Source organism: Botrytis deweyae, assembly GCF_014898535.1.
Source record: "Botrytis deweyae strain B1 chromosome Unknown BDEW_043, whole genome shotgun sequence".
NCBI classification, from domain to species: Eukaryota; Fungi; Ascomycota; class Leotiomycetes; order Helotiales; family Sclerotiniaceae; genus Botrytis; species Botrytis deweyae.
Window position 1 is genome coordinate 240635 of NW_024066250.1, and position 16379 is coordinate 257013.

Here is a 16379-nt window from a genome sequence, read left to right on the forward strand (position 1 = left end):
TACGATACGATACGATATGATACGATACGATACGATATGATACGATACGACACGATATGATACGATACGATCGACAGGACACAACACAATATAATATAATATAATATAGCAAGCAAATCATCATCATCATCATCAACCTCAACATCCCAACAACCAGCCCATCCATCCATCCATCCATCCATCCATCCAGTCTAAATTCCACTTTCAAAAATAACCGCCCACCTCCTTCCTTATCCCTTTCCATTCCCTCATCTCTCACAAACAAACAAATGCTGCTCGTAAAAGCCCCTGGTATAAAGAACTCTAAGCCTCACACCATGCCATCCCATGCCATTCAATCCCACCCCAGCCCACCCAATCAATTCAATTCGATTCGATTCGATTCAACCACACCTCCCCAGTAATATAACCAGCAAAAACACTCAAAAAGACTCAGATACCCACGCCATAGCGCTTCAGCTCAACTCCCAACACCATAACAAACCCTTCCAAAATCTTCCACTGAAACTCCAAGGCAAAGCCAATCCAATAATGTAATCAGTCCCTCCAAATTCAGCTAGCAAAACAATCTAGAAGAATCTTGCCAATCAACCATCCTTGAAATGCTCGTTATGATTCGTCGCATTATCGAAAATTCGTTTATATTCGTCGTCATTCTTCTCCCGCTCTCTCCTCTCCTCGGTTGTCTCTCTTTCACCACCAGTAAACCCCTCCCTCACTACACCCTTCCCCTTCCAACTCATTCCATTCGTTCCATTCGTTCCACTAGTCCCACTCGTTCCCCCACTCCTCTCACTTTCCTTCCCCTCCTCAATATTAGTAATTCCACTAACACCACCCTCATTAAACCCCAAACTTCGCGCATGAACAGGTTGACTCTCCATTGTTGTTCGTCCTCCAAGAGATGCCGGAACTGCCGTTCCACTTCCCCTGACACCACCATTACTAATTCCCCCAAGTCCAATATTTCCCTTTCCAATTTTGCCCGTTTCATCAGCTCCCGTTCCCGGACTTCCAGAACTTGCAGTCCTTACACTATTTTCCGAATCTTTTTTCAACAACTTCGATGGTCTCAGAACCGCAGCATCGGCCAACTTTCCAGGATTGATATTTAAATTTGGATTGAGTGACTCTGAGTTTTGCGAAATTTCATTATGTAATGGGCTAGAATGGCTCGGCGAATTGGAATGTTTGCTTGACGCATCACCATCTTTACTGCGTTTAGAACTACGCGAGGATATGCGACCTTGCTGAACGTTCAGAAGATATGAGATTAGTGCCGTGTGCCGTATAAGTAATGCGATGGGGTGGATGAGATAACAAACTAAGAACAATGATAGAGCAAAGAGGGCGTAAAGCAGCTATGTGCTTGAATATTTTTCTCGCGGATAATAGCGAAATGGCACCTTGACCCGCCCTTGATATTGAAATTATCCACTGAGAACTTTTCGATTTTGTTCCAGAGATGAATATAGAAGAACCGTGAATTGAAGCGGGTTTTCTTGTCAACAAACTCAACTTCAAGATGTGGAGGATGATGAATGATCAACAGCTTGACCAGCTATTGGTGCGGTGTCAGAACCGTCATCACTCACCTGTTTCGCCCATCTCAATCCACAACTATTACACAAGTCTCGATTCCCACTCGGTCCCCTCCTCCATTCCGGGGTATTCTTCGTATGGCAATTGGCACAATCTCGTTGCACGTTACCAGGTAATTTTCTTCGTTTTCGCTTCTTTCTGGCATTTACTAATGATGCTACCTCTTCGGCGAGTGATCGATTTTCCTTTTCCATTTGTCGAAGTTCATATTGCCAACTCGTAGCGCGTGTCGTCTTCAATTCTTCGAAAATGTTATCCCTAGAAGCTAAAGCTTCATCTTGAGAACCAATTGGAAGCCCGGATCCACCTGGTTGTGTGATAGGTATAGTTGTAGTACCAGAAGCTCCCGGTGTCATAGGTTCAGGGAATGGGCTAGCTTGAGGACGAGCTAGTTGATTGTTTGATGATATTCCATCGGAATTTTGTGTATCTGTTCTAGTCATGGGACTCATGATCATTGTTTTACCGCCAGGAATAGTAGTACCATTAGCTCCCGTGGCCGAAGCAACATTTCGAGATGCTTTATTAACCAATCGAGTCTGAGCGACAAGAAAGGTAGGTTTACGGCCCTCCGATGCATCTCCAGGATATAATACTGTCTCGGTTTGTATGACAAGACCACGCTTGTTGAAAAGCTCATGTGAGTATTTGACAATCTTTCCCGTTCTTGCCTTTTCTAAGGCTCGACCAAATGCAACCTTAGAATCAGCACGCATCAATGCTTGAATGCTTGTACCAACAAGATCATCTGGTGTACGATCTAGGAGGGACCGAACATTTGTTGCAACGTATAGAAACATGCCCGACGTTGACAATTTCGAATACATTTGTTGGTCACTAAGACCGTCCATTCGCATCAAGTCGCTTCTAGCCAATGCGTACACTGGTCTTATCCGGCCAACCATTACGATGCATTTTCGACCTTTGCCTTGCTCTGCACAAAGAGAACCATGGCTCTCGAACCATGTGTAGCCACTATTCTTTCGACGAATGCGGAATACAACATTGACAGCACTCCCTTGTGATGTTTCCTTCAACTCTCGAGTCACAGGAACGATATCACTAGGATGACAGATGGAGGATAGAGCAGTTCCAACCAGCTCAGATGCATCATATTCCAAGACTTGACAACATGACGGCGAAAGATACATGAATAAACCTTTCAGAGAAAGAACATGAATAACATCATCGCTATTTTCCAAAAGCACTTTATCAAACATTCTCTTGGTGGCTTCCGGATCGCTACCATTGTCGTATGAAGCTAATGCTGCGCTAACATCATCTCGACTTATTGTTTGTCCGGCATCAATTAGACGAACATTTTGCTGAGGTGGCTGCCATTGATATCGTGGTAATGTACCTTGTTTATAATTCATGGTGTAAATTCCACCACTCACGCCATCGATACTAGTTGGGTTCGCAACCACATCAACCTGAAAACCGACCACCAGAGAAAGTGTAGGGTCGTCATCACTTGCAGGGATAGGAATCATCGTCAAAAGATTCATGAATGGCTGACCCCCTCTTCGATAGTTGATAATGGCTTGTTGAGTTTCCGTTCGATTGTCTACGGCTTTCTTGAGTTCGTAGACCTTATCATTTTCCGTGGCCGTCCTACGTTCACCAGCTTGGATTTTGCCATCGGGTGATTGGAGAAATCGACAATTTCGTCCTAATACCTCATGTCTTGAATACCCGGTAAGGTTCTCAAAAACATCAGATACATATATTATAGGGCAATCCGTCTCTCGTAAATCGCAGACGACAAATGCACATGATAAATCGACGGCGCCTATGTTAATAACTTTATTTGGTCTTTTTGCCACTCGTATCAATGCTCCAAGCATATCAAACCCAGTGCTGGAGTATATATCCGTAATTCCTTGTCCCGATGGGGAGGTGTCGGGAGCGGTGAGAGCTGTGGGGGTTGATGCAGATGTGGGGATCATAGCCGTACTAGATATTCGTGTTAAAAGATTCGGAGGTGCATTTGAAGTGGATGGGGAGTTGTAATTGATTAAGGTTTGAGGCATGCTCATAGCGCTTGGTGATTGGCCCATGACATCGAATCTCGAAGACACTCCTTCATTATTCTCATCTTCCAAGGGTCTCATTATCATACCCTCTCGAGCTCTCAAGAGCGACTCCGATGCCGTGGGGCCCATGATAACGGACCTCGATGATATCTCTTCGTCATTCTCATCGGCCATCGTTCTTATCCTCCCACGGTCTTGACCTCCCATAAATATATTCGAGTCCATCGAATCCATAGGATCATTCCCATATACCGTAGGTGAATAATTATCATTCGAGTACATGCCCATCGGCGAATCTTGAGACATACCATCCATACCTATGGAAGCATAATTCATCATGCCAGGCATCATATCTCCCGAGAAAGATCCATATCCCATAGTAGTATCCATCAAATTTGGTCGCACAGAGTCGGAATAACCAAGTTGCTGCATTTGAGGCATTATACCCATTCCAGACTCCATCCCACCGCCATAAAGGTCGTTCATGTTCATTTCACCCAAGGATTGTCGACGTAGCATTGGATTCTCGGAAGAAGATGTTGGGGTGGCAAATTGAAAATCGTTCAGACCGACATCACTATTGCCAAATTCTAGCATGGAAGATCTGCGATCGTGATCTTGCGAAAAGTCTTGTGAGTAACTCTGCCGCCGTTGTAATTCGTTGTTATTCTGCATGATGATTTCATCCAAGCTATTCCCAACACTCATGTTATGGTTCATGCTCATGGAACTTCCGTTAGATTGTGCGGAAGGTCGCTGTTGTTGCTGCTGTGGTTGAGGTTGCGGTATACTCAGAGACCTAGAATGTGCCCTCCTTTGAGCAACCTGCCGCTGCAGGTCCTCTTGGGTCATTGGCATATTAAAGAAATTACTCATGATAACGTCGACATCTGCGTCGGAATTGCTGGTGGCTGTATCGAAATCGAGTGCACGGTAATGACACTCGAGTGTTGAGGAGGACTGAAACTTTACGAGAACGTCGAATATTCGTTCGGCCTGCCGTGAAATCTTCTCTACACTTGATCGAGTTCACGAACACTCCACCAATCAAAGAATCTCAAGAGGAAACTCGACGATTGTGTATATCTATATTGGTCGTGGGATATCAGGTTTTTCTCAATCAAGTATGCGCTTTGTCGTATGCCATAATTCTTTCCAGGTCGCAGAGTGTCGAGTCGCTGTGCGTGATGATAATATCGAGTCGCAGAATTCACCCGTCCTTCTCAGAAGATTTCAGAAGACACACTCTCGGTCGGAAGATTCTTGCAATGTTTTGTAGAGCTTGTGTACTTTGTACAATTTGATTGTCTTTCGTTCCGAAAATCTGCGGGGGGCTTTACGTCGGAAGTGGATATCGGTTTCGAAAGTACCGATGGTTGAAATGCGTGGGACTTGGATCGATATTGTAATATGGATGGATAACTGGCAGTCTTCCCAGATGCTGGTGGGGATTCGATCTGAGGTAAGTGAATATCATCCAAATCAATAAAATCAATATATTTCTGATATCAATTGACGTTGTTTGTAAAGGGGAAACAAAGCTTGTTTAGTAGTAGTGTTAGTAAGTACTATATAGTTAGATCAGGACGATCAATGTCAATGTATCAACTTTTTGTGTGGTGATGCAAGAACCGAAAGGCAAATTTACTAGGGAGATGGGTAGTTGTGATTTGAAGATTGATTACATAATGCGTTAGTTAATTGGGAGTGAAGTTTTTTGGTAATCTCGTAATCACACATATAAATTATATATATATATGTTGACTTGACTCGAGTATTAATATATGCATAATAAGTGCATTGTATCTTATTTCTTATATTCTCAAATGATCAAAATCCTCGAATAAGATTTATCTATCTATCTACCTATTTATACAACCTCACCATCTATCAATCTCATCACCCTTCCCATTTCGAATCTCGAGATCTAAGCAGATGATGCACTTAATCCCCGAAGAAAATATGTCCCGTCCCGTCTGCGGACACTTTTATGGTGAAGTCCTTCCATACAACTGGATGAATTTCGCTTCAAATATACTTACTTTATGCCTTAGGTATCTAAGAATCTAGGTAGGTTATTGATCTACCTATCCATGCTAACCTTATCCCATCTCGAGCCTCTCTACGTACTCGTATAATATAATTAGAAGAAACCCCCGAGTCAAAATTAATCATCCACACAACTTCTCAAGTAATCATCAACTCTCCTTCCCAATCAATATAGAGATCAACAGATATATCACTCCAGCTACATATGAAAGATTACTCTACTCGAGTACAAAACAAATTACAAAACAAATTACAAAACCAAAAATAAGAACAAAAATAAGAACAAAAATAAGAACAAAAATAAGAACAAAAATAAGAACAAAAATAAGAACAAAAATAAGAACAAAACATCATTTACCAGTACTCGTACTCGCAATAATAATCAATCAAATATCCTGATTTGATGTGTGGTCGAGTTATTATCATCATCATCATACCTCACTCAGTACGTACCTATCTAATTGCTAATACACACACAAACACGTACACACATACCCAACACCAAAACAATCAATCAATCAATCCCTCTCTCTTTCCTCTTTCCTCTTTCCTCCCACACAAATCCCTTCACAATCCTATCCTATTCGTCTCTCGAAAATCCATCTACATACCTACATAACCAAGTATCGTACACCCACCGCTACCTATCTCTCCATCTCTCTCTTCTGCATTCCATCCCTCGCACACCGATCTACCCACTCACCCACTCACCACCCACCACGCATCCCCTCCTCCCCCCTAGTCTCCCTCCCCGCCAAACCAATGCAAGAAATCATCCAATTCCCTCCCCCCTCTTCCCCCTCCAAAATTCTCGGCACCACATAATCCCAGTTCAAAGATACCGAAAGCCCAGTATCGGGCACCACGGCATTGCGTCACCATATGCAAGCCACTATCATGTAGGGACCCCAACCCTTTTTGGGTGACCACTGTGGCCCTTGATTAAAAAAAGTATCACGAATTTTCTCAAGGATTTTATAAGTATATTTTTTTTTTCATTCGCCTATCTGTAATTTTGAATTGACCCTGTTCTTGCTGGGTCGAAATCCCATCATAATAGAGATCCTCTGTTCTCTCTTCTTTCTCCCTCCCACTTCCCGTTTTTTGGTCCATCTGCATCCGAGGCTTTCCTAAGCTATTTAAAACATGAGGTGATCTGAACAAACCATTGTCACTTTCCTCCTCAAAAATAGAAAGAAAAAATTGTAGCTTGCAGTGGCTCCCGGTTGATCGCCATGTCATTCCATATACCCATTGAACTCGTCAAGTAATATTGATGACTAGCCAAATTCCAACCACCACCTTAGCCTAACCATCCCAAAGGTAACCCGGAAAATATACGTGCTCATATGGTATCATTCTATCATCAAAACTTTATCTCATACTCTCCACCACCCATGCAAATCGAATATCAATCCCAAGGCAAAGTGAAAGATCAAGCAAACCATGCGTGAACAGCTGCTTGTGTATCGGGGGCCAGTTGCGTCAAAAGTTGAGCGGGGTTTAAACTTGCGGCAGCGAGGAGGGTTTTGGTAGCTTCAACAACTCTGTTGGCAGTCTGGCCTTGTATTGTCTGGCCTTCAAGAGCTTGAGCAACGAAAACAAAGACCTTGGCTGGTTGAGAAGTAACGGCGGTGTTTTGTCTAGATGTGTTAGTCATGTATAAATCAAACTTTGGATTCATAAACTTACTGTTCAATGAGCTGGACAAGGAAAAGGTATGCATATGGAGCAGCCTCTTCATCGTTGACAATGGGTAAAGTATCGATCCATGCTGTGACGACTGCTTGTTGATTCGCAACACCAGATGCATTATAATGTAATATCTTAGCAATGGCAGCACATGCATTTTCTGTCGCGTAAACATCATCTTCGCCTCTAGCGGTGGGAATTTGCGTCGCATCAAACAAGAGCTGAATTGTGTTGCCTACAAACTCGGTCCAGGGTGCACCTCCTCTGTGGGCCGCGACACCAATACCGTAGGTAGCGGCTTGACGATTGGCGGGAGCAGGATCTTGGCATCCAGCAATCAAGGGACCCTTGATAAGGGGTTCCATATATCTAGCGCTCTCTACACCGCAGAATTCGAGAACATCATCAATGATACACAATCCCCATTGTCTTTGTGTGGGATCCTCGCTTGAAAGAAAAGCGGAATATGTTGTGAGGAGTTTCTGCCACGATTCCAAGAAAGCGGGACCGTGGTTCTTGAAAATACAGTGGAATGCCTTGTTCATGTCGGAAAGCAGAGTTTGGTCGTCTTCAATAGCGTAAAGTGTTTCATCGGAATCTTCATCACCTTCTTCTCGGTTGGCATCAGCTCGTTCCTCCGCCCTAGCCTTGACGCGTTCTTTGTAATCTTCTAGGGCAGAAATAGCAGAATCCATGAATAGATCCATTTGTTGTCTAGGGAGACAATTCTTGCCCATCACTTCCACCGACTCGTAGAAGCATTGATACATCTCAGCAAGTGTATCGATAGCTGGTTCAGCACTCAGAACCTCGAGAACCTTAGGGATTGTTGCTCCCCAAAGGTCCCGTAGTTGAGAGGACTCGGGACCGTATGCTTTCTTATAGGAATTGAGCAATTGCGGTACACACTTCGCCGAGACGACTCGAACGGGATCGTGGAAGAAGAATGCGAGACCTGGTAAGGCAATGTTGGCCATAACACCCTGCACGTAAGGAGCAAAATGGGCCTCCAAGACCTGAGCGTAGACCACCAAGAGCTCGATTGCCATGTGCTTGTCATCAAGAGTGCTAGTTTTGATGCCGATGACTTTGCCTTTGAGTGGAACAAGCTCCCAGCCCTCTTGTGCCTGTACGGCTTCAACTTCATCTTCATCATCAAGAAGTTGAATATCTGCTTTAGCACTTGCCAACTCCAAAAGAGGAGGCATGACATATTCAAGATATGCGAGGAAGTCGGTTCCCATAACCCTACACATACGTCCCCAGCAGTGCATGAGATATTGGGCTTGTGGATCATCCGAATCCACAATGCCTTGCTGAACAGTGGCCAACAATTTGACCAAGTCTATTGCGTCGTTGCCTAATCGCTCCCTTCCAACTGCCAAAGCAATTAGAGTAGCGCATTCCATTGCTTTTGCGCGGAGCAAACGAAGCTCCTTAGTTGATTCTGCCTTCAAAACGTTGAAGAGGATAGGCATCAAGGTATCGTAGTATTTAGTAAAGGCGGCCTCTGCGGAGTCGGCAATAGTTGCGATTGTAGAGAGAGCTTGCTCTTGAACATATCTCTTTGGACTTTGAAGTAGTTGGAATAAGTTACTCAACAAGTCATCGAGGTATGGCTCAAGGGTCGTCTTTTCAGCCTCTTCACAGAAATTGACGAGAGCAGCTGCTGCGTGAGCTTGGACACGTGGCTCTGGGCTCTTGAGAACCGGGATAATGCTGCGTACTACAATTTCGTGATAGGTCTCCTGCATGGTTCCTGCAAAGTCTGTACTCATTTGTCCCAGAGCATTGCAACCGGCCCAACGCACACGCGGGTGCTGATCGCTCAAAGCAGGAACAACAAGCTCTAGAACTTTGTTCAGTTCTCCAACCATCAAATCTCTGCAGCCTTCTGAAATCGCAGAGATGGCCATTAATGCAGCATGTCTATCTCTCCATGCTTCGGAAAGCATCATTCTGGGGAGCCAATTGAAGGTAGGCGCCAAGATAATTGATCCTCCGAGCTTGTTTGCCAATCGATCCATACATTGCTCACCAGCAACGTGATTCAGGTCACTCTCCTCCGGATCCATCTGTTCAAGTCAGTTAGTGATTTGACAAAGCGAGTGGGGATATTCGTACATCATCTGAAGCATTCCATTCGGCTGCATCATCGTCATCCTCGCCAATATCAGTCATGAGGCTCAGACATTGAGTAATCATGTCTGTTACAAAGCTCGAATCTTTCTTCACCATAGCTGGAGCATAATCGGCAAATGTTGCCATGAGCTCGAGGGCATTTTGGCGAACCACATCGCTCAATTCTTTCTCCTGAATTGTTTGAATACAGAATGTGACTAGATTGTGAAATAATGGTCTAAACATCTTTGGGGCAACCTCTGCGAGGGTCATGAGTGAAACAAGTGCTGTGCTGAGACTATCGGAGTCTAGACTTTCCTTTAGAGGTGGTAAGATCGAAAGGACTTCTGGAATAAGGCCATAATATTTTAATTGTGACTTCTTGCCGAGACTAGAGAAAAATGATGTAAATGCTTCCATAGCTGCCAAGCGGACCTTGTTGCGTTATTAGTGATTGTCCTATATGTTAACCGTCAAGAGAACTCACAACTGTTTCGGTATCCTGGAAACCATTCTTAAAAGCTGTTAATACTGTATCTTCATGTTGCTTTTCGATTATGCCAGGAGTCGTAGAGAATATTCTGAATGCTATTTCTCTCTGTCCGGCTAGTTGTGAAGAGCTTAGAGTAGAGAGAACACCCAAGATTTCTGGCCATTGTTCACCTATGAAATGTTAGATTGGCTTCCTGCAACATTTCCTGCGCCCAAGTAGCATACCATTATCAGAATATTCTCTAGCTATTTCAGCGACCGCATCTCCAATCTTATTTCTTACTGGATTCGACTTCTCCAGGCCTAATGCCTCTATGAGCTTTTGACGGATAATATATGCTTCTTGTTTTGGAATGGCGAGAAATAATTCGATCGAGTTGTTCTCATCTGTCTTGCGAGACTTGGATGCTATACGACGAAAGATGACTGCAGCGAAGGATCGAGTCTATGAGATGATTGAAATTAGGGACACAAATCTTCAAGTTGGATATTGAGGACAAGAGATAAAGCTTACCGTTGCATCGTTGGAACCATATATTTGCTCAACCAAGCCCATCAACAACATTTCAGGTTTGGTGGCTACCCAGTTGTTGTTCAAGTGCTCTTCAGCCTGCGTACGGACATTGTTGTCGGTCGACTGTAGAGCAGACAGCAACTGTGCCAGCTCTGCATGTGCATCTGCTGGAAGAACAGACATGATGGTGGAATGTGGGTGGGAAGACTCGAAGGGTTTCAAAGGATACGAGGGATCGGAACGTCGAATATTAAGGAACAAGTTATAAACTTGGGCGCGAGGCGCATTCAATGCGCCTTAATTCCTACAGAGTCGAGGGTGGAAGATAATTATTGCACGAAATGGGAAGAAAATGGAAAGCGTAAGGATTTGTCGGGAGGGAAAGAAAGATTTCTTTATTTGGAAAGTTGACGTTGGATAAAGTTGTGTTGTTGTGGTGGGGGTTTAGATTTTCGAATTTGGAATTTAGAATTTTAGGATTCCCTCCCAATTTTTTTTTTGGAGATCACCAAACATTTAATAAAGTGACTCTCGCGCTAAAATCTCGGATCCATGTGAGTGGTCTCTACGATAATGGGTTATGCCTTGTCAGCGACTGGTTACTAGGTAGAATTGAATGAATACCAACAGATACACGGTAGCCGTACTCCTTGACGCCCCCTTGATACTGTTGGATATTCCTGTCTGTGGATGTGGATGTATATGTTAGATCTGGTGGATGCATTACATACGATACATTCATTACATTACAGCTACCGTACCTAGAGAGGTAGGTATTCATGTCTCAGTCATTCCATGAAGTTTTATTATGATACCATTCATTGCCGATGTCAGAGCAAGGGAAGTTAATTATGACTTGATTCTCGGAATGATAATGCGTATCCTCTATTTTCTAATCGAGGTGCCCCTCCTTAGACCCCCTTGCTGATGGAAGATTTATTGATGAAGACACCGATGTTACTACTACTAGGTATGTATCCATTCTCCTTCATTACACGCGTACTGTACCAGTAGTAAGAAGTAACTACTAGGTAGTAATACCCATCTATCCAGCCAGTACTGGCAGACTGGGTGACCATCAGTGCCCAGAACACAGCCTCATCAATCTATATCATCCTACCTACCTGAGCCTACTTATTAGCCTTCTTTCGAGATGAACGCGCGCACCAGTGATCCTTGAATCCCGAGGTCATGGAGAGTACCCAAGTCCTCTGGGGAGTACGAAAGGACATTTGACAGGTATGAATGGCTTTGCTACCGGGCTCGTGTATCATATCGATAGCCCCTCTTATGATACCTAGGTAACACAATCGTTGGCTGGTGAAAGGTCAAGGGTCTGGTAAATTTGATCACTGGTGGATTTACCATAAATCATATGAGGACATGGAGAGCAAAGGATAGAATATCATATTAGGTACTCATCAACATACCCACCCAGGTGATCGTAAATAAATACTATCCTCGAATCCTCGAATCTTCAAATCCTCAAATCCTCCTCAAACATTGCTCTTCTTCCCTTCTCTCCCTCCCTTAAACATCTCTCTATGACCGGTATCCCATTCTTAAAACATCATCAAAATTGGTAGTAAATATCATCCCTTTACCTCGTAATTTACAGCAAATCAAATAATTTATAGATACGTACCACTCAAACAGTCATCATGACCAAATTTACCCCAATTTTTTAGATCGTAAGGGATCTTAGCGTGCTGCTACCCCTCAATCCATGTTCGCTATGATCATCATTCCCATCTATTCTCCAACAACAATCAAATCCAAAAATCATCAATCCAATAAATTAATAAGATCACGACTCATACAATCCCAAAGAACAAACTACTTACTTAGGTAGCGATAAATTCAAGTCTCATATTAATCTCTCTCTGCCATGGCAGATCGTACAGTTTTCGATCCTCCTCCGAGGCAAAGTACTTCTTCACCTAGTAATAACAATCCTGCCAATATCAATCATCGTTCCAGCTTCGCCGAAAATCTACGACAATCACCAAGAGCTCAAAGGCATCCATCATTCACACAAGCTGCGGTTCAAGAGTTATTAAATCATCCCCCGGCACAAAAAGGTGGAGATCCAAAATTCGCAGGAAGAGATTGGAGACAAATCCGCGTGGGAGAATTGGTACAGGAATCTGACATTCATTGGTGTGAGCTTGAGACAGATGTTGAACATGCGACAAAGGTTTGCATAAACCTCTTCATATTATTTACTTTCAATGTTAATCTTTTTGATAGGCGCTCATAGAATCCGGCCCCCCAAATGTCATTCTTATCCGCGAAACGTCAAACGATGTGACTGCTTGCGATAGCTTCGACTACAATGACCTCAATGCATACCTACTTGTAGTGCTTGGTCTAGCAAGCCCCGATGAAGGACAAACAGATACATATTCGCAATTAGCAAGCAAAGCTCGGGAACGCGCACCTATCCCACTTCGAGATGTGATAACACTTGCCAAGAAAGAACCTCTCACAACACTTTCTCAATCAGAAGACCTTTCGAAAGCTGTAGAAATATTTGGCAGTGGTGTACATCGCATTCTTGTCTGCAAACCAGGCACTACAACAGTTGTGGGAATTTTGAGTCAGTTGAAATTGGTGAAATTCTTGTGGGATAATGGTAGCAGTTTTCCAGCCATCGATCAATTATATCCAACTATCCTGAGAGATTTGAATATTGGAACACAGCACGCTATCGCAATAAAGTGAGTTCTCAGTATCTTTACAACATAACTTCTGCTAACAAGGGTATAGTGGTGACAAACTTCTCACGGATGCTCTTCAACTCATGAGCAACGAAGGATTGACCAGTATTGCAGTGGTTGACAACGCTGCAAATGTTGTTGGTAACATATCAACAGCTGACACTAAACTTCTTACACACACAAGTAGTCTACCTCTTCTCCAATCCTCTTGCATACATTTTATCTCGGTCATATTGAGCGAACGAGGAATTGGTGATGGAAAGGATTCCTTCCCAGTCTTTCACGTCAACCCATATTCGACTCTCGCCCATACCGTAGCAAAACTTGTCGCGACCAGGTCTCACCGTATGTGGGTCGTCGAATCGGCATCTCCATCTCCATCGGCACCTGCAACCCCATCCCTCGCAAATGCCTCTGTTGTTCAACAACCAAGTGGCAGTGGCTCCGTACCACCTTCTCCTTCATTCCCTGCCGTATCTGCCGCAGCTTTGCCCGGTGCACGTATCTCAGGTCGTTTGACAGGTGTCATTACTCTGTCCGATATTCTCAATCTCTTCGCTCGTACAACAGGTCTAAATCCCTTGAATCCAAATGAATCTCGAGCGAGAAGAAGAAGGAGCTCAAGTTCTTCTTTAAGACCAAGCATAGATTCATCGAGAGGAGATTATCTGGATACAATACGAGGCGAGCGTGGATCAAGCGTAGATAATAGAAAATGAGGAATTATGTGACGAAAAGTGTGCGGGGCTGAATCTTGACATGAACGATGAAAGTGGGGATGAAAACGTCAAATTCAAGCCTCGCCTGTTACCGGGAGGCGTCATCCAAAGAAGAAGTGATTCAAAGAGGAATACGTAGGAGTAGTTATACAACATGATGGGCAAAATTCCGAAAGCTATACGCATCGTTTAGGGTGAACAGCAGATTTCGAATCGAAATGCGTAAACGAGGACCCGAGAACGCCCTTAAAGTAATGAGAGTACTCAGATCAAAGGTGCGTTCGATCTTTATAGTGAGCAAAGCGTCATTATGATAGGTTTCGATATCTCTTTTTTTCTTTCGCGCGCGTGCTCTTTTACTCTCTTCTTAAGAATCGCATCACATTATCGAATTGAATCGGAACTGGAATTGGAATTGAGAGATGCGGAATGTTTCTAGATACCTTACTTAGTCTTAGCAATAACATATAATATGATTCGAGCAATTCACATCTTCACTGCATCTTCACTGCATCGATTCAAGTTCAAGTTCACATTCAAATTTTATTCTCTCGGATACTTAGGGTTCGTTCGAATCGATTTTTTATTTTATTGGTGAAATCTCTAATAATAATAAAATAACAAGGGGTTTGAAATATTAAAGCTAATATATATTTAGATAAAGCTAATATATTTGGGGTAATATTGGAATATATGAGATTGAGTTGAAAATAAAGAAGATAATGCTTTTTCTTAAATATATTTGTTTAATTAGATTTTAAAAATTGTTATTAGTTATTATATAAGAAAAGTTGAGAAAATTTATTATATTTATTACTTTAAAATTATTTGATTTGATATTTTATTAGTTCAAATATTGTATTCGTTTTGAAATATTTCGAAATATTTTAGTTATATATTAGATCTAATATAATCTAATATATATTGAGCTTAATATTGTATTCGATAAATATTATATTGGGCTAATATATTAGTCTAATATTTAAAAACAAATCGATTCGAACGAGCCCTTATTGATATCGAAAGTGTGGAATTGTTTGAGTGGGTGTGAGTACTTGTAATGTGATGTGAAGTGAAGTGTTTGAGTGTGTTTTTGTATGTCTGGTTTTAGGTTTATGTTTATTTTTATTTTTATTTTTATTTTTATTTCTATTTTTATTTTTATTTTTATTTTTATTTCTATTTTTATTTTTATTTCTATTTCTATTTCTATTTCTATTTCTATTTCTATTTCTATTTCTATTTCTATTTCTATTTCTATTTCTATTTCTATTTCTATTTCTATTTCTATTTCTATTTCTATTTCTATTTCTATTTCTATTTCTATTTCTATTTCTATTTCTATTTCTATTTCTATTTCTATTTCTATTTCTATTTCTATTTCTCTTTCTATTTCCCGGTGTGAATATGTATAGGTATATAGATGCTGGATTTTTGTTTTTTTTTTCGTCGGGGGGGGGGGGGGGGGGGGTCTTTGGGGAGGGGGAGGGGAAAAAGGGGATTTGATTTAGGATGAGATGGGAAATGGGAAATGGGAAATGAGAGATGTTTTATTCTTTTTAGGAGAGGGGAAAGAGAAGGGAAAGGAGAAGGAGAAGGAAACTTGTTATTATTATTGCTAGTTATTTAAGGAGAGATATTATTAAGGATGAGTAGGGAGGAATAAAGTGATTATGAGGAGTATGGATTATAGTAGGGATGAGATAGATATTGAGTAATAGGTGATAAATGATAAATAATAGATAATAAAAAAGGACGGGAGAGGAAGCGAGCGAGATAGGAGAAGGATTAGAGAATGAACAGAGAAAAAATAGAGGGGTATAGAAATAATGAGATATTGGTGAGGAAGAGGAAGGTATAGTGATTTGGTATGCGATTATAGAGGAGTGTACTAATAGAGATAGATGAACTTTGGAAGAGTTCTTGGTATGAGTTGATTGTTTGTTGAAGAATGGGAAATTCATGTTTCTATTTATCGAGTGATGTTTGTATTTTATACTCGTCTGGAAAGCTTGAGAGATGGAATTGTTGATGTTGTTGGAATTGGAATTGAAGATACTCAGTAGTGTTGAATACTTCTTGTAAGTATTAGGTTGTACTGGTTTGACACGGAAAGATAAGCTTAACTTAACTCAACTTCAGTGTTATATTATTATCCAAAGCTGCTTGCTATGTTTAGAGAAGATGGATTAAATTAAATGGATTTATTCATCATATTGTAGAAAATCACGATGATGTCGCGGCGTGGGTTGGAATAAGATGTAGTCGGATAAATCTCGGTTGTGGTTTGTTGATGAAGTCTTGATGAAGTTACTCTACGATACATTGGTTTGTGTGGTTTGTGGAATCGACTTCGTGCGTCATTGTGTGGATGAGTAGAGAGAGACTGATATCGATATCTTCGGTATCTACCTATTCAATTATATCCTATCAA

At 41.9% G+C, this 16379-nt stretch overlaps 3 protein-coding genes across 3 annotated transcripts; 1 reads left to right on the top strand and 2 right to left on the bottom strand.

Moving 5' to 3' along the window:
- Window positions 1–349: 349 nt before the first annotated feature.
- EAE98_011039 (uncharacterized protein) lies at window positions 350–5262 on the bottom strand. Its single transcript, XM_038958661.1, has 2 exons — window positions 1596–5262; window positions 350–1250 (listed from the first exon to the last, which is right to left on the bottom strand). The coding sequence occupies exons 1-2, from the start codon at window positions 4512–4514 to the stop codon at window positions 588–590; spliced, it is 3582 nt and encodes a 1193-aa protein (XP_038805026.1). The 5' UTR covers window positions 4515–5262; the 3' UTR covers window positions 350–587.
- Window positions 5263–7122: 1860 nt separating this feature from the next.
- On the bottom strand, window positions 7123–10689 carry EAE98_011040 (uncharacterized protein; the record flags this gene model as incomplete). Its single annotated transcript, XM_038958662.1, has 6 exons — window positions 7123–7330; window positions 7380–9454; window positions 9504–9935; window positions 9988–10163; window positions 10218–10437; window positions 10507–10689. 6 exons carry the CDS (start codon window positions 10687–10689, stop codon window positions 7123–7125), a joined length of 3294 nt encoding a protein of 1097 aa, XP_038805027.1.
- Window positions 10690–12394: 1705 nt separating this feature from the next.
- Window positions 12395–13945, top strand: EAE98_011041 (uncharacterized protein; the record flags this gene model as incomplete). Its single annotated transcript, XM_038958663.1, has 3 exons — window positions 12395–12703; window positions 12757–13226; window positions 13276–13945. 3 exons carry the CDS (start codon window positions 12395–12397, stop codon window positions 13943–13945), a joined length of 1449 nt encoding a protein of 482 aa, XP_038805028.1.
- Window positions 13946–16379: the final 2434 nt, after the last annotated feature.

What these genes read in the sequence shown, in the direction of transcription:
- EAE98_011039 (XM_038958661.1), bottom strand. Translation starts at nt 4,514, where the DNA reads ATGAGTAATTTCTTTAATATGCCAATGACCCAAGAGGACCTGCAGCGG. An exon ending in GATTGAGATGGGCGAAACAG is followed by an intron (nt 1,251 to 1,595) that starts GTGAGTGATGAC and finishes CTGAACGTTCAG; the next exon opens with CAAGGTCGCATATCCTCGCG.